At 40.3% G+C, this 19,219-nt stretch overlaps 1 protein-coding gene across 5 annotated transcripts in view; it reads right to left on the reverse strand.

The window, feature by feature from the left end:
* Nucleotides 1-19,219, reverse strand: part of SCUBE1 (signal peptide, CUB domain and EGF like domain containing 1) — a 209,482-nt gene that overhangs the window by 22,847 nt on the left and 167,416 nt on the right. For all 5 annotated transcript variants that reach the window (XM_062634872.1, XM_062634870.1, XM_062634869.1 and 2 more), the window contains 2 exons: nucleotides 5,261-5,377; nucleotides 1,623-1,745 (listed from right to left, as the gene is read on the reverse strand). In XM_062634872.1, the coding sequence (XP_062490856.1) occupies nucleotides 1,623-1,745; nucleotides 5,261-5,377 (240 nt within the window). The remainder of the gene's footprint in view (nucleotides 1-1,622; nucleotides 1,746-5,260; nucleotides 5,378-19,219) is intronic.

Here is a 19,219-nt window from a genome sequence, read left to right on the forward strand (position 1 = left end):
CAAAACTTTTGTCTAACTATGAGGTCTAACTATATAGCAGACCTCAAAAAACTGCAGTCCCTGCTGTTAATTTACAAACTCATTTCCAGAGGAGTAACTGGTACATTGCAAGAGAGACCTGTTGGATAACTAAAACCCACCAGTGTTAATCATTTCTTATGCCTACAGAACTTGATTCTCTATATAATAGGGAAGGTTAATATAGATAAAGCTAAGCAGGAAAAATGAAGTACACAGTTGTGGTTAAGAGAGAAGTCAATGGCAAAGGCTGAAACCCAACCTGAGATACATACCCACCACCCCTCCCTGGCTATATATAAAAGTATGTAAAAGACTGTAATGCTTTTCTTCCATATGTGCAGAGATTCTGTTAAGTCCCTTTCTTGTTCTGTCTTGCTCCCAGTTAGGTATTAGGCCCCAAGTTTATCTATGAGAAATTACTAGTGGTTCAGCCTGGAGAAGAGAAGGCTGCCTTCCAGTATCTGAAGGGGGGCTATAAGGATGCTGGGGAGGGACTCTTCATTAGGGACTGTAGTGACAGGACAAGGGGTAACGGGTTAAAACTTAAGCAGGGGAAGTTTAGACTGGATATAAGGAAGAAGTTCTTTACTGTGAGGGTGGTGAGGCACTGGAATGGGTTGCCCAGTGAAGCTGTGAATGCTCCATCCCTGGCGGTGTTCAAGGCTGGGTTGGACAGAGTCTTGGGTGACATGGTCTAATGTGGGAGGTGTCCCTGCCCATGGCATGGGGGTTGGAACTTGATGATCTTAAGGTCCTTTCCAACCCTAACTATTCTATGATTCTGTGATTCTAAAACCCCTACCCAAACAAACCCCCACAACCTAAATTTGACTATGAAAGACCTCAGGTATGCCATTCCCGTTAAAAATGTGAAAATGGAATTTACATCTCCCAGAAAATACTTTGAATGGCTGTAGCCATGGTCAAGATGTGTTATGCTTCAAATAAGACCCCAGAAAAAAAGTTGTCTGCTAGAAGGATACAGAAATTCAGATCTGTCACAAAATGGCACTAGAAGCAAGTGCCATAATTTTAATGGTCACAGGATTGTGCTCATTGCAAATAATACACAGCTAGTGTTAGTACTTCATATTAAGCAGGATACCTTTGGAGATAACTTGAAAAACTGGGGTATGGTGCTGTGAATGTAGATTTATTCATTAACATGAATACTATGTCCTACTTGTAAGCGGTTACATGTTTTGAATATTCTAAATTAGTCTTAAAGGGAAAGAGATATAGATGGGGCAACAGAGACGGACAAAGGACAAATTAAGGATGAAAATATAAAATACATAACATAATAATAAGATGACTTAGATATGTGTGAATCGAAACCTAAAAAAACCCCTATCCACACAAAAAAATTCCAGCAGACTGCCCATTCTTTAATCCACCTGGAGTTACATTCTAGTTTATGGACCCCATAGGATCAGGTGTTATTTGACCTTATAACAATTAATTCGGAGATCTAGCTATATTTTCACAATATCTATACTGTGAAAATGCAGCATCCCTCAGGCAAAACCACGGGCTTTTCCGCCCTCCTGGAGGACAGGAGCATCACCACAGTCACCTCCAAGTCAGCTTCCCACACTTACCAACGCAGTCCTTTTTATTCCAGTGCAGTTTCTTTCCAGGTGGACAGACACATTCATAGCTCCCCATTGTATTAAGGCACCCATAGTCACAGCTACCATTGCTGATGCTGCACTCATCAATATCTGAAAGTGTAATTAAAGTTGAGAAGAGTATTAACCACATGTACACATGTATACTGTGCATTAAGATAGTATGTGCATAAGAGTATCTGTTTCTACTATATCTTTTACATTTAAGTCTATATAAACACGTATAAATGCAGACAATACTCATGTCAAACAATTTTAGTGTGTATTGCATGCATCTGTCCTTAGATAGATGTACAACTCCTACCCTTTCAAGGATTTATGCATATGATACAATTACTTGCTAGGGCTATTACACTGAAATTCTTGGAAGTACTCACAAGATACAAAACATGCTCAAAAGTCTCTGCAGCATCTGGACAATAATGTATATTGCACTATATGGAAAAATGTCAAAAGCATAAACTTCTGTTAGATTAGATCTCTTTTGCATAACAGGGAGTTAAATTCTCCATAGTGATTCACAGAGTTTGCTTTTAGAAATGATTCAGATGGAGAAAGAAACTGCATATTTGATAGGAACCTAGCAGCTGAAGTGTAGTTTATTTAGTCTTCTACTCTTCCAATGAAAATGAAAGGTAAAAGCTTGCAGGAAGGTAAAGCAATTACTGGATATGTTATCACTGATATTCCACATAAAATCTTTCAACTTTTGCTACATTAGAAAAGTATTTAGTCAATGTGAGGTGTACTCTTTTAGTCTATGCAGTCAGCATTTATATACTTGTGCTGACGTGGCCAATCTCTCATCTCCTCTCTTCCCACCAGCAGAAAGAATGTTTATCCATCATGCTCAACAGGAGTTGTGCTGCCATGTACTTGCTTCTGGATCACGCTCAGATGGCACAGGCCAAAACTGTCATATGGCACCAGTGGACTATCAGCTGCACATTGCTGCTCCAGAGTCTTTAATTCACTAATGTAGCCATAACCTAAAAGCCCTTGTCATGAACTACAGTCCCATTATTTTAGGCACTGCACTAACCTCAATGACAAATGGTTTTTGCACTTTGAACGCAGCTATGTTCATTTGCTTGCTAAAACAGTAGCATTACTGTAATACTTTTACAAGGCACATAGGTAGTGCCATTTGACAATATGCTGAAATGAGCTAGAATGACATCGAATCAACGGGAGATATACTGAATTTCTAATACTCTGGCTTAATGATAGGCCTCAAAATGTAACTACAGAAGAAAACCGTCAATGTGTCTGGCCATAAATGCTCCCAGGCTGAGTGTCTAACTACTTTTACAAACCATGCCTAGAGTCCAGGCTTGACCACGTGCTTGGCACTGTGTGAATCCATGTGGTTTGCATGAACACTGCCTGAGTTCAAGCCAGTTCTCCCCAGGCCCCAGTGTTGCAGCCCAGTGACCCCATCTGAAGCCAGAGCGGTACAGGTAGGAGGTGGGACTGATGAGTGGTTGGCTCAAGCCCTGCATGGTTAACAAATGTGGACCCATACACATCAGACAAGTTTTCCTCTGGCATCTTGGGGCACTTGGTGGGAACATGGGAGTATTTACTGGGGTAGCTGCTGGAATCTAGAAATGTCTTTCTTCTTCTGATACAAGATTTTAGCCCACGTGGTTAAGTAAAAATCTGGAAAATATGGAGTATATGCAAAAAATAAATTGAGAAAGACACCCGTATATGACAGGCATGCTTCTGGACAATGTTATGATTTTTGGGTCAGAGTCAGAACTTCTGCAGGTCCTGGGTTAGCAATTCCAAAAACGGACAAGGGAGATAGCCCCAGAAAAAAACTTTTTTCTGGGAAATTTCATACATAGAGGTGGGGCTTATGCTGAGTGTTCTCTGCTTGTGAACCCATACTTGAAACACACATACTAGCCCACAGTGCTCCTGCCAGTGAACTCTGGCTGAACTGTTCAAACCCAAGCTCTTGCTGTCAGGTACCTCAGCCCAGAACCAAGCTCCTGAAGCAGCACCCAAATTCCCCAAAGCATTGAATTGACCTGCAGATTCTACTGACTTTCCTAAGGTCACTTAACAAGGCAATTTATACTGAAAGTAGAGCTTTACATCAGCAGGTGGTGTAAGTGCTAGCACTGTCCTTCTAAAAGTTTCCCTTATGACGCAGGACTTTTATTACAAGAGATGCCATGAAGAAGACACCAGACTGCAACAGGGACTGTCCTTCAGCATGAAGGCCCAGAACAAGGACATTGCCACACAGTTCATTAATTACTAAGAAAGGGGAAGCGAGATGGAGAGAAAGCTTCCTAAGAGGTAAGCTTGCACCAAACCTTTTTGAAGGTTCTCATTATTTCTCCCTAGTTTTGACTTCTGCTTAGTGCCACATGGATGGCAGCCAGGGTAAGCTATTTGTTCCACTATAAACATCACTCTGCAGGGGCTGACTAAAACTAATGATAGGCCTGAGCACCAAAGCTCAGGGTGGATTCAGAGCAGTGATTTGGATCTGCCCATTAAGGAAAAAAGCAGACAGTTTGGATCTAGTCATGTTTTTGTCGGAGGTTCCGCACTGAGCACTTCCAGTTAGAGTTTTGGTCCTATTTCAGTCTTATTTAAAAGACTGAAGCTGAAGTAAGGCTGAAGATTATTTAAAGCCTGACGATGAACCCCAAGACTTTGAGGCTTTTCCTAAATTAAGACATATATTAAGTCATTAAGGAATTAACAGTGAAACTGAAAATCAGTCTCTCATACCCTGCATAGCATAGGTCCAGACTCTGCTTTTGCTTTCAGCACTGCCCTTAAGTGAAGTCTTTTCCCAAACTCATTTCTCAGATGAACTCCAATTTCTCTTCCTGCCTGCCTCTACTATACAGTGAATTCATTTGTTACTTTTCCTGCTCTATACAAGAGATACCAGAATACACTACCTACCCCTTTCTTCCAAAGAGGGGGCTGGCAGAGATATGGTTAGCATATGTGGTATGTTATGTTGACCCTACCAAATCAGGTGAACTCAACACTCGGATGGCAGGGATGGACTGGCATCTGTTTCTGCTACATCATTTTGCGTGCCAAAATTTGTAAACTTTGTAAAACTGACATCCTTCTATTCTCTTTGTAGCTCATCATTTGCAGCCTTCCTTCTGTAAATACAATTGTGACTAACCTCACTCCTGTGAAAGTACCAATTAGTACTCTGTGCTTGTGAACTCTATAACGAAGCTTACCCTGTACAGTGCGATGAGCCCCAGCCATGAAGCTGCTTTGCAATGGTTGTGGAAGAATGGCTGCATCCATGCATCCATGCAGCAATGGATGCAAGCATCACAGCTTCTCACCTATACTGGGGCTGCTATGTACCACCATCAAAAAAGGCCAGGACATTGGTTTTTATTTATGTTCTTCTCCTGAGAATTCTTCACCAAGATTGAGATGCTGAAATTTTAGTCACACAAAATAAAGCTAAATAGCAAGCTCACGCTATTTTAGCTTTAACTTTATTAGTTTATCATCTCTAGTTCTAAATGCTTCAGCTGAAAGAATGTGTGGCTGAGTAAACAGTTCACAAACCAAGCAAACACATAAGCAAAACTTGGTTTCCAAACCTCCGCAGTGCGTCAGTCCATACAAGGTGTAGCCTTTATAGCAGAGACATTCAAAGCTACCAGGATAGTTGATGCAGGTGTGATCACACGTCCTTTCAAAGGAACACTCGTCAATATCTGCATTCACAGAAAAAGCATTAGGAAATTAGAATTCAGTTAAACTGAATGGCTGGAATTTTCACATTCAGTTGCAACATCTTGTTACTGATAAAACATCACATATCATCCCATGTAAAATCTGAATAAAATATCATTTTCATTCCTTTAGTGCCTTATAAGGAAAGGACTTGCAGGTACCTGGAGAAGGGTAAGAAAAGAGAACAGAAACACGACCATGGACACCGTATTATACATGTTCACCATTAGATGGCAACCTTTAACTTCTGATCGTCGTTACCCAGCCGGGCAATGGGGATATGAAGGTTTTGGGGGGTTAGTGGCACAACGGAAAAAAATTTCGGGTCGGTTCACGTCATTCCCTCTTTCACTGACCATTCCTCTGCCATCCTGCTCACCAGGACAGGAAGCCTGCTCTGCCTGTGCAGACTGTACACACGGCTGCACATCTACAAGGGGGTAAGCACAATACCATCTGAGAACATGCCAATATCAGGAATGGTCGGGCTGCGCCTAAAACACAGGAAATCTCATCCCAAAGTCACATTCTACCTAATTCAAGAAAATTTGACCTCTTCCCCTTAAAAAAGTCAGGCATCTCTAATTATCACTGCTCACTAATGCAAAACCCTTATTTACACAGTCTCTCTATCCAGCAGGCTATGAAGAAAGCAATTAACAGCACACTGCTTCAAAGGTAGTATAAAGGTTTTGCTGAGGACGACATAAAAGGTTTACTTGACAGCTGTCATGATGTAATGGACTTGCTGTAAACCGTTACATTAAAGGTACCTTAGACAGCAATGCATGCAAAATAACACTTTTGAGTGAATTTCGTCCTAAAACAATTGTTTTTTAAAAAAATCCTCTTCAGTGATTAATTTTTCCATTAAAAGGCCAGAGATATTAATACAATGGCATTATTTGAGAGTGGTAACTTCAACAAATCTCATTCCTCCAATATTCCTGAGGTATAAATGAATGAAAACAGTATTTCTCTAATAGCTTGCACACTTTCTAAAGTAGCTTATTAAGAACATAATACGAGCAACACCATTACAATGTATAATTCAGACTTTCATATTGTACCTGCTTAGAAAGCTGTGGGTGCTTGAAAAAACTACAAAACTCACTGATACTTAAGGGTGTGCTACCCAACTCCTAGATCCAAGTTATTATTTATATAGTTTTGACGTTTAATGAACCATTCTAGGGCTCATCCTGCTGTTATAAATGCAAGCACATAACTTCAAGAACTAGAGAAAACTAAAGATTTTGTGTATGTGTACACAAACCCAAAATCTGTGTGAGAGTTTCTGCACAAATTTAGAATGTTGTAAACAGCTATAATTATATGATCTCCAATTTTAAGTGTTTCAAAACATTCATGAAAAAGAGAATTCACAATGTGGAAACCAACTGTTCAGGCAAATGCATAACATAAAATGAAATATATATTATGAACAAAAATCTATGCTATCCAGTTTTATGTGTGCTTCACAATCACTTGTTATGATCAAGTAGCAAAAAGAGGAAAGAGATTTTTCTCTTTTTTACATCTATTTAATTTTTAATGCATTTTTCTATGCATTTAAAAATATTATTTGACTTCTGAAAGTAATTTCTTTTTAGGGTTTCCTTTACAGCCTTGGAAATATGCAGCTTTTGAATACATATAAATGGCAAACTGTTTCAGTTTTCTCTAACTAAATACATGAAGTAAAATCATTCTGGAATGAACACTGCAGTTACGGTTTTTAAAGATTTTTAATGCCTAAGAAGCCAAATCATACAACATCGTTTCATTCATGTGTAACCTTGTGCCCTGTATGGCATTGCAGGAAATTTACAAAAGCAGTTGATTTTCTGGCCTCTGACTTACCTTGGAAGGCTCTTTTTCAAAAACAATATAAGATTTCTCAATAGTGATCTTATCCCGCACTAGTTTAGGCAGTGGGGTTTATGCACTGCTTTCACACATACCACTTCGTGTTGTTACATATTATGGCTTATAGGTTGTTACAGGTTTTTTTTTTGCATTAAGAAGGATGCCCCTTTGCCCGTGGAAACAACGGTCTGCCTAATAACATCACCAGTCATCCTCTTGCTACGTAACAGACACTCAGAATGGACAAATGCATTTCTATTGCACAAAATATCAGCTACTCATAAACTTATCTTGCTTACACTGTCTGACAGAGACACCAAAACAAACACTTTTATTATAATACAAAGACTGCTATTAAAAGCTTTTTCACCATTTAAGCCCCTCATCCCACCTCCTGCTGATGTTCTCATAAATTCAGCCTCTGCTGAATTCAGAATCTTGCTTTGGCTGATAGAATGCGGAAAGCCTCTGTGAAGATTCTTCCTTGCTTAACACCAAGACCCCTGCCTCCTCTCCTCGTTGCCTGTGGATGGTAGGACGAGGCTCTGCCCAAGGAACAGAGCTTTCCATGGCGCCCTATCCGCAGAATCACCAGTCCCCTGAGGAATTCAGCACTGGTCATAGAAAAGGGAAAAATATGCACCACGTACTCTTCACTAGAAGAAACGGTGGTGTGATACAGGATGCTGAAATACTCTCACTTTGTTTTCTTCTCTAAACTGAAATCTGTGCTCTGGGTGCTGTTATACCCTGGGTCCCAGAAACTTTGAAGTTGGCCCTCGCACCTTTGTGGCGCTCCACAGTATTTCTGCATATTTTCCCTGAAAGGATGTCCTTTTTATCAATAGGACAAGGAGTAATGGTTTTAAACTGACAGAGGGTAGATTTAGACTAGATATAAGGAAGAAATTCTTCACTAGGAGGGTAGTGAAACACTGGCACAGGTTGGCCCGAGAAACTGTGGCTGCCCCATCCCTGGCAGTGTTCAAGGCCAGCTTGGATGGAGCTTGGAACAACCTGGTCTAGTGGAAGGTGTCCCTGCCCATGGTAGGGGGGTTGGAACTGGATGAGCTTTAAGGTTCCTTCCAACTCAACTGTTGTATGATTCTTTTTCCCACCACCCTCAAGATACAGCTATATTGCATAAGAGATGAAGGAGCAAGAATTTAAATCTAGTTTCACCTACACAGCACTGGGCTTCAAACCCATATTCAAATCCAAGTTATGGGCTTACCACGTAACTGAGAAGGAACATAGGTATTTAAATCTTGCCTCCTCTGCACAAACAACACTACACACAACCTACTACACACACATTATCTACTGAAAAAAAGCAAAAAAAAACCAAATAAACCCAAGAGCAGAGATGTGGCAGGTTACAAATAGAGAACTGAGAATAAATAATTTCTCTTTCAGTTTCCTGATCAGTCCTCCACCCAACACATGCACACACACACACATTTTTTATTGGGTTGCTCTGAATTTGCCCCCTCCCAAACACCAAAATAAATACAGAGAAATTAACTTTCTGGGTCAGAGGCACTCTTAAACCAATTTAAAATTATTTAAGAGTTTTTAAACTGAACATGAAAAGTCAAAATGTTCTGTTTTTGAGGAACTTCAGGGGAAAGCTGCAACTTGAGGTTCAAGTTTTATTCTTAGTTGAATTTGGCATGAATTCATGAATAGTCCAATCTGTCTCAGAACATTTCAGATTTGAATGCACTTATTTGACATCAAACAAATTCTTTTTACTTTCACTTAGTCAAAAATTTGTATCACATTCACCACTGTAATCATTGTACGTGACTGTGTCGTTTCAGCATATTAAGAGATGTCTTCACAGTTTAACTATTTGAAGCTTACCAGAAGTCTGAGGCTAAATGCATCTCTGGTAGTACATGATTAGCTTCTTACCAGAGGCAGGTTTTTTTCATCATTGCTAACGGTGCCATATAAATTCTAAGATAAGGACCTCTCTATCTCACAGCAGATGACCCAGTGAAGTGCCTAGTTCAGGCACTGGAGCGGATGACCTCCAGAGGTCCCTTCCAACCTCCACCACTGATTCATATGCACATTGGCAGTCCCAGCCCTCTCTAAAGGCACCCTCTTTATGGGGTCCTGTGCTGCTAAGAGCTCTCCTTCCAGTTGCTGTTTCCATGACATCAATAAAGCCCACCATTTCTTCTACCAATCTATGTTTTCATTTCTAAAGAGAATGTTTCAACAGTGGAAGCACTCCTTTATTTTTGCCTAGAAGGGATTCTACTCAAAGAGATTGTTCAACAGTTTAATAAAAGAGCAGAATTTCCCTGTGTTTTTCAGAGAAGCAATTATTGCCAGCAGTGGTCATGCTTGATAATATTTGTTTGGCTCTGTTCCTGTTAGGTCAAGTCAGCATTTGGATTTTATTGTTGATTTTTCAACCATACTTAGCATTTTCTTTTTGATTTCATGCTTTCATATATTAAATGATCCCATAAAGACCTTTATTTTTCTTGAATATAATGCTTGTTAGTGGGTGTCAGATTGTCAGTACTGGGAAGTAAAATCTTCCATCTATCTCCAGAAGGGAGCTACCACTGATCAAATTTCTTCTAAGTTTCCTCAAACACATGTCTGTCAAAGATGACCTGAGGGAGCAGGGAGAAAGCAGCTCATTTCCCTAATCATTTAAATCCCTGCCCTTTCCACTGACGCTGCCAGTAGACTCCCAATTACAGTAGCACCAATTGTTCTCGTGGTTTATGTGATGTGGACACTGACTCATTTGTGGATGTAGAGTGCACCAAGAAACCATCACACAGTAATGATTTTTGCTAAGTCTGAAACCGGGCTGGATTGCTACCAGCAGCTCCAAAGCGAAAGACTCCTTTCTGTACTCTGTTCCCAGTCCTCAAACGCAGACCCCTGTATTCTTGATTGTCATTGCTTTCTTCTCTAAAATAAATTTCAGAGTAATTAAAATAAACCAATGACCAGGAAATTAAAGTGTAATGCACGGCATTTCCAAAAACCATTGGCCTTGCAAGCAAGCAGCTGAACACTAAATATATGCAGATGAGGCTGGTAAATAATAGCACTGGATTTCGAGATATTTGATGACTGCAAACTGATGTAGACACTGCTATGACTCCCTGACAGAATGTACACATGCAAAATTCACTTGCAAAGAGGTACACCTGTGTTTCAGGGGTTGTGGTTATAGAACTGAACAATTCAATGCCTCGTTTGCCCAACCTCACATTAAAATATTACTGCAAAAGAAAGGATTTCCCCCTCTCTTTCTTCTTTAGCATCATTTTGTTTGCTAATGACAAGTGAAAAAATTGATTAGAGAAAACTAATGGTTACCACAACAGTTTTTCTCTGAGACATACATTACTAGGTTAATTCATGAAACTGGGAGCCTCCTTCCAAAACACAGGCCACATGTTAACTGAATAAAAGCTTAGTCTTGCTGCTTGGAGTATTTTTTGTGTGGTCTGAAAATAAACATGACCAAGGGGAGATCACTGTTATTTGATGGTGCTATTTATGCTACAGAGAACGTGACAGTTGAGGAGAAGCTCAAAGACAATCAATAAAAGCTGTAACAGGGATGTGGGACAGAGTGCAGGCTGTAATGGTTCTGGACACTACAAGCAAAGCACCTATCTTATATTTGATTTGTCTGTGTTCAATGAGGCAAGACATGAAGTATACACTAGACCATCGCATATACATAAAACATACACATTAAATTTAAGTATACTATTTCAAATAGAAATAAAATAGAAAATACTTTGTGCTTAGAAATACAAAGTAAAATAAAACAAAACCTATCTCTACTATCAATTCCTTCATCAACAGAAGTGACCCATGACACTGAATCCCTTCAAAAATGGTCACAGTATTACAGTAATACTTGGAGGTGCTATCACAGTCATGAGTCCATACGTGCGCAATCCTCCCAGTTAGCTTAAGTATACCTTCATTATGGCAGCAAAGATTTATATATATATATCTCCCAGTTACTGGCCAGGATACTGTGAAGAACATCAGCACGGAATCTGTGGTTATCGGATTCACGTGTTAGGAGTGTTTGACCCCAGGCTGGAAGTAATGGCCCAGGTATCCCACTGCACTGTGCACAGCAATGCCACTGCTCGATACAGTGGGGTTATCTCCTCATGCGGCCACACCCTCCTAATGTACAATTCCACAATAGATAGTTCTGTTCTATTCCAAGAATAACCTTGGCTTATTTTGAACCCCCAGGCCAAACGCAGACTCAGTGTGGAGTACCCCACTCAACTGATCACGCACACAAGCCAAACCCAAGACTAGTCAGAATGTTTTGTGTTCATATTTCTCAGTTTCTAAGTTATCGGCTCCTCTGAGAGAAACAGAGCCTTTCCTTTTTCTCATTCATTAAGCACACACACATAGAAACTCTAAGGAGTGTTACATGATGTTTTTAAAATAAACACTAATGCTTTTTTATATGTATTTTGGCTGAATGTTATTTTCTGTCTACCCCCCCCCCCCCCGATACCACCCATGTAATGTTGTTCACCTTACAGCCTAGCCAGTGCGGTTCCCAAAAAATATTTGACAGACATTAGGGAAACCACAGATCTTAATCTGAGTGGCTGCCGGACCATAGGGAATCATGATTCAAGCTATGTTCTCCAACAAATGCTGCTTTAAATTCACTATTGGGAAAGGTATTATTTTGCTACAGCAGCTGTATGATGGGTTTCCACCACATCTCATGTTTTCTGATCCACAGTGACTTACCCCTGTTCACAGTAAGTAAAAATGCATCCTCCATCCGAGAACATAACTCAAATACACATTCAACACTGACCAGAAGGAATGGCTTACAGCTAACTTCTCCTTATGTTTCAAAGTCTACAATAATAAAACCAACAAAGAGGAAGTACGGAAAGATGTAGTAATGTACAAACCTTTTACTTCATTACCTTCCCACTGAGTGCTTCTGGAGCAGGCTAACAAAAAAAGAAGCCATAACCGCAAACCTTTAAAAGTAATTGAAAAACCATTCCCATTTAGACTTACCACTGCATTACTGACTTGCAATCAAGTCAACTTGTTACTGAGACTTAATGATTAATAACATACTAATGACCTGCAGAAAAACAGATCTGGTATTAATTGCTATACTTTTAATGTGAATGTAAGTGCCTAAATAGAACAGTCACATCTTGCATTTCAGAAATTTAAGGGGGAAACTGTCCATTATAACTAAGGTTGACTCGGACCAGAGCATTTATTTATTTAAGAACTTTATTGCTCACAGTTAACTATGTGATTAGTGAAGACCAAATGTAGCACACTAATCAGGGAATGAAAGACTTCTGAAGGAAATTGATTCTGCTTGCAAGGAAATGTGTTTTTTATTAGAGATGATTTGTTCTTAGAATGCAAAGTGGTAATAAAAGAAATAAATGTGTATAAACTGCAATAGAAACCTGCAAAATATACTTGAGACAGAGGCAATAAATAATTGGAAATCTGTGACTTATTATGTAAGCATCCAACAGAGGAGGTATTTTAAGGATTTAGCAGTACAAAATGAAATTACTATTACTCAGTTTCAGGGACAGGCACACAGTAGCAGTTACTGACAAATTCTGCAGAATCTTTGCTTTCTACTCATTCTAATATAGGTAACACCACTGTTCCATGCATTATTTAAACATGCTGCCACAGTTCAGTTCAGGAACAGAAATTTGCTTGTAACACAGTAGAGCTAACCTAGTTTCCCCAGACCAGGCAAAGCATTTATTTGTACCCTTGATTCACTCATTCCAGACAGTATGTCTCTGATCTCTAGCAACAGATTTAGGCCATAATGCTACAAGCAGGTCCATGTCTCATTCCACGTGGAATCATGGAAATCAAGGAGGACCTGCAGTGGCACCAGTGTCACGCAGATGTGCCTCCAGTCACATTCCCACTGAAGGAATTTAGGCTCAATTTTGCTTCTGCTCTGCAACCCACAGAAGGTACTTGCTGCCCTGGAGAGCAATACTTTCTAGCATAGCAGTGCCTTAACATGGACTTCAGTAATTATGACCCATTCCTTCCCCAGGGTTCAACACACTGAAAAGCCTGCATTCTTGCAAGCTACTTAGCAGCCTGAGCTTCTGCCACAGCAATAGGAGTCTCCATGGACCTTGCGCCTGCCAGCTCTCTTCCCATCTGGCTAAGCAAGAAGTGCTCTGCCAAACAGCCTAATGCCCTGAAAGATGCATCTAGGCCACTGATTTCTCCTCTCTCTGTGTGCTCTCACACTTCTGCCACATGTCTAAAGTTGAATTATATCTTCAGTCTTAGAAGTGTGGATAGAAATTGGATGTTTATTTTGATAGAATGAGTATATTTAACACCAACAAGATGACTGTACTCATTTAGTCTGACCTCCTGCAATTAAGCAGCCTTTAACATTTTGCTTGGTAACCTCCAAAAGCATCCATTCCAGAAAGGATTGTCTAGGTGCCTCCTTGGACTGACCTCCAAGTCTTCTCTATCAGTTTATTTTGTAGAGTTCAAATTGGTGTGATCCTTTTTAATTGCCAAATTTGGTAAAGGCTGAATAATTTCTCTTAAAAGAGTGTAATGCATATCTGATCCTTCCAGGAATCAGCAAATACCTCTTGATAGATTTCTCATTTATTTGGTTGTGTCTGAGGTTACACACAAGAAAGCAGGATTCCAAGTAAGTAGCTCCCTTGGGCTGGCTGACTGGCTTTATTAATTGCTATTGCTGGAGCAGCTCAGTTCAGAAAGCAGTAATATTCCATTGGCCCCTTCAGTGGTTAGAACTGCAGCAGTCAGACCCTTCTTCGATGCTATGCACCAAGGGGACAACTCTTAACACGGCAAACTCATCACCCTCATTAACATCACAGCAACTGATTCCCCACTGTTTACCTAGAAGTTACAGCAAATGGAACTGCCCTTGGGAAGAACAAGACAGTATATTTGGTAGAGGTTTTAAAAGTAAATGGCGGCTCATTTTCTTTATCTCTGCTATCAGACATTATCAAAACAGACCAGTGGCACTTTCTGGGAACCACTGTGCTACCTCTGGGATTTGAAAACAGAAGGAAAGCAGGTTAAAAAACAAGACTTGGCAATAAAATTGTAGGCTGAAACTGTTTGCTCCCTCTCCAGAGTAAACACAATTCCTTCTTTAGGAACTCTTCCAAGGGAGTTTTATGTGATCTCAAGTACCAACAGATTAATTTTCCCTTCTCTTTTCAGTTTCTTTCAAAAATTCCCTATTTAATTTTCTTCCATACAAAGTTCACAAGCTCATTCTCTTCCACAAGCTTCCCTCAGGGCTTCCTCAGAGTCTGCAGAAATGGGGCTGCAGAATGACATCTTAATGCAGTAAATACCTATTCCCTATGTGTTCCCTGTGTGTTAACACGTGCCAGGACAACTGACCACCATACATTCCTCTTCCTGTCAGCACTGCAGAGCCAATTCTGCTCCCAGTCAGTGAGTATGGTTTTGTTCTGCCTCATGCATCAGCCACAGAAGTATTTGCTTGCTTTCAGATCACCAAAAGCTTTGCCTGAGGGGCCGGGGAGATTTATGGTTTTGGATAGAAACTGGAGAATTTGGCAATGTCAGCTGTGCAAAAGTTAGCGGTTAACTCTGGGGTCTTTGGGGGTATCTTTGACTATAGTTGGTGGGTTTTGGCCCAGGGTTTTTTACATTTCTATAATGAAATACATCATCATCACCATTATTATTACCTTATTATTTCTCTGCTGCTGTGCAAAGAAAAAGGTTTCCAACATTCTTCCCTGCAGTATTATGAAGGACCCCACCAACTTCTTTTTTTTTTTTGTTAGCAGCACCAAACTAAAAAACAGAATAATGGAGAGAATTACCTGATAAATTCCCTTTTGGCAGGTAATAATTTCTTCTAATTTTTTAAACATGGTTGTGCAAAACTACTTGCTAAATCTCAGTACTGCAAGGAGAGCTGGAGAACAGCAGTGGTAGCTTTTGTCCATGGGACTGCTGAGGAGGAAAAGGTGCCTGGCCTCAGAAGTGCCAAGCCAAGCTTCCCTCTTCCTCCATTTCTTCAGCTGAGCTGAACTGCTCAGGATTTCTGAATTTGGTCAGCTGCCCTAGCAGAGAGAGGAAATGAGAAAATCAGTGTTGGGTCCAGAGGCTTTCTGAGGGGCAGGCAGCAGTACATTTCATATCTAATGAGGTAAGTTTGTTTCTTCTGTGCAGACACTTCACTTTGTCACTCACACCAGGAAACACATCCAGGACTCTCCCTAGCCTAATGCTCCCTGATCCCTTTGAGCATATTTCAACCAACCCTGCTATGGTTTCTCCCCTAGTTTGTGAAATCACTTGACAGAAAACCTTAGCCAACCTGATGTTCAATTTAATGACCAGCAGCATCGGGTGTACGAGCTTCTGGAGCCAGGGAGAGGGCACAGATTTGTGCTGCAGCTGAGGGCAGATCACCTCCTGTGAGGCTTCACTCCAAGGCACCTCCGTATTTGGCTATGCAGAACCCTCTGTACATCCTTTCTCTACAGACACCTGCAGACCGAGTATCCATGTACTCCAAGAGAAGAAACTATTTGCTCTCCGACAGGGGAAGCGGGCAGAAAGGCAGAACTATCAGCTAGGGGAGTCTCTGCAGAGGGTTTGCAGAGAGACATGACAATCACCAGTGACAGCTCTGCAAAAGAAATTATTTTGCAGGTAATAAAGTTAGCTGGATCTTTTATGGAACACCCCCCCCCCACTAATAACTAGACAGAACAGTATAAAATTAGTAAGTCTGCCCAAGGTCACAGACACAAAGGGAGCCAAGGGAGGTGTTCTATAAAGACACTTGGAAAAGAACGTTAAAACTGTTACTTGTATTTGGTATCAAGCACATCACTCTTAGCCTCACTATAAGTTCCTGGCAATTGCTCTCATCTTACTTTTTCTCTGTATTGTTATCCTTGTGAGTAACAATTTTTACAGAATTTCTGAAGGATTTTTAAAGGATTTTTAAAAGATTTAAAATGCACTGTAGGGATCTGAACCTGAGTAAAGCACCACTATCTTCTAAATACAACCAAAAATAGTACCAAAAAAGCCTACATATATTTAACAATATTGCTTGTTTTTAGAACTTATTACTCTTAGAATCAATAGAAAATTAGTTGAGCTAAGCACTTTGTTAAATCACAGCTTTTTCCTAAGAGCTACAAAGTCTACTCACTATTGCATCAGGAAGGGCAGGAACTGCCTGGTGAAAGGCCATGTGCCAAAGAAAGTCTAAGTACATTTGCAACTTTCCAGTGCTAGCAAATCAAAGAAAGGTCAGCATAGCTGTGATAAATGAGACTGACTTAAAAATGTACCTCTGAATGCTTATCATGGATAATGAAAGCGCAACTACAGTTAGTGGTATTCATGGTAAGTCAAATCTGTTACGAATGCTAGTACCAACAAAGTTGTGGCACTGCATGTGGGCATCTGGATGCATCGCTCTTCTCAGTGCCCTGTATGAGCACTTCAGGTGCACACACAAGTGCTAACAAAGGAATTGCAGGACAGATGTGGGGGACCACCATCCCCAACAGACCTCTGACATTCACTTTATTTGCTTCATAGCCTCCCCATATTATGTACAGATTGTCACAAGATTTTGAAACAAAATTATTTATGGTAGGAAAATAAAAATCATCTTGAGCCAACTTGCTTGTATGGGAACTTCTACATGGGACAGTTGGACACAGTCACTCAGTGGCAACAAAAGGGCCTCCAAGCTTCAAAGACTGAATCTGCTGTGGTACAAGGTGAAAGAGAAAGAGATAGACAAGAAAGGCAAAAGGCTAAGTTTCTGAGTGATGAAGATTTTGAAATTGGAGACTGAAGTTCTGTCACTGCTTAGACTGCCTGTAGACTTCCCAGATACTACCTTTCTCTTAGATCTATACTTACCTGCCCTAGATGTTTCCCACCCCTCTCTATTACATGAGGGCTTTGTTGTGCTTAGGTTCCTTTATTAGCCTGAGGAACACAGTAGGAGGCAATTGGCTTTGGCTCCTATTACGTTTATCCTCTTACCATTGTTTTGCTAGGACAATCTAAAATGCAATTAAAGTCAATACTTTCCCAACACTTTTGAAGAAAACAAAGTACTTTCATCAAAACATTGCCAAGATTGTATAAGCAAACATGTATCCTTTTCCAAAGTCAATCATTTTTCAAGGCAAAGGTAAGTTGAGTTATCTACTGCTATTATAGCAATAAACTCTGCTACTTCTTGAAGTGCTTTGCTTAGGAGAAGCATGTATCAAGAGAAGTGCCTTAAAAGAAACTTCAGCTAGTTTTGTTTGTTCTCCTACAAACATAAACATGTTTGGTAGCCTGCACTCTGCTCGAGCCACTATTTACACAGCAAGGTTGTAAGAGCAGCTTAACAGCCTGATGAGACAACATAATAAAGGTTTTTACCCTCTCTGTGTCAAGCAGAGAATAGTCCCTCTATCCTTCAACACACTTGATTTTTAGACATATTTCTGAAAAGCAGAAAATATTCTCTTTGCTAAGGTATTTGTCTCCACCACCCATTAGTGGCAGCTGCTAGTGAGACTTCTTGAAGGAACAAGGGACTAACCTGGATGAAAACAGGGGAAGTTTAGGTTGGATATAAGAAGGAAATTCTTTCCTGTTAGGGTGGTGAGGCACTGGAATGGGTTGCCCAGGGAGGTTGTGAATGCTCCATCCCTAGCAGTGTTCAAGACCAGGTTGGACAAGGCCTTGGGTGATATGATTTAGCATAAGGTGTCCCTGTCCACGGCAGGGGGGTTGGAACTAGATGATCTTAAGGTCCTTTCCAACCCTAACGATTCTATGATTCTATGATTAAAACGTGCCTAATGTTACTTGATGGTGCTGAAAGAGTACGTACAACACAGTTTCAGTTTTCAACTGAAAACTCAAAACGCAACACTTCACCTCCCATGGACCTGACCATGTATTCCCAGCTTCCTTCAATCTCTTGCTGAAGTCGGTGGCTGCTGAACAGATAGAATGACTGTTCTCTGGCTCTACTTCAAAGGTCTGCTTTAAACATTCTGCCTAGAAAGGCTGTCCTTCATGGAGTTGACGAGCAGAAGGTGTCCCTCCAAAAACACCAACAGAAATGTTTTGCAAATATGCATCAAAAAACCTCAAGAAGATGTTCTTCCACTCCACTACCTCTTCATATTTGAGCTTAGATTTTTGTTTTCATGTCCCAAGGCCTCATCTCCAAGTTATCAAAACAAGCAGTAGCAGTTCATAACATAGCTACTGGAAGAAAATCATACCGCTTTGCTTCAACAGGAGACTTGAAAGCTTGCTTTGAATTTGTTCTTATTAGAACAAAATAAACAAAACAGTGCACTTTAAAAGGCCCAGAAGGATAGATGCAAGCGCAGGAAAATGAAACTCTTCTGAACATTTGGAATAGGGTTGTCATTTTATTGCAATTCTGTATAGCCCAGCGTAAAGGATGCCTGACCTTAATCAACCTGATTAAATAACTGGGCACAGTAATATGGCACCTCTATGTGCACCACTGCAATAGTGGAAAATACATACACATATAGCATTTCTCTGATTCTCTTTAAAAACAATTCCTATTGAATTACAGCTTTCAGCACTATTTATCAACAGATTATTGTTTGTGGAAGAATGCTACCTTCCGGCTCAAACTATTCCAAAGCTGACTCATATCCTGGTAATTCATTAATACATAACATGATTCTGGTCCAGTAAAATCATACATCATAAATCCTGCAGCATCAACTGAAAAATATATCTCAAATTCTCTTTCTAAACACTAATGGAACATTTTGCTTGGCTTCCCACACACATCATCAAGGGGAGGGGGCCAGACAAAGCTGTAAAAAGCAATC

The sequence above is a fragment of the Pezoporus occidentalis genome, unplaced genomic scaffold (assembly GCF_034315485.1).
Source record: "Pezoporus occidentalis ecotype Australia unplaced genomic scaffold, CSIRO_AGI_Poc_V1 ctg44, whole genome shotgun sequence".
Classification (NCBI taxonomy): domain Eukaryota; kingdom Metazoa; phylum Chordata; class Aves; order Psittaciformes; family Psittacidae; genus Pezoporus; species Pezoporus occidentalis.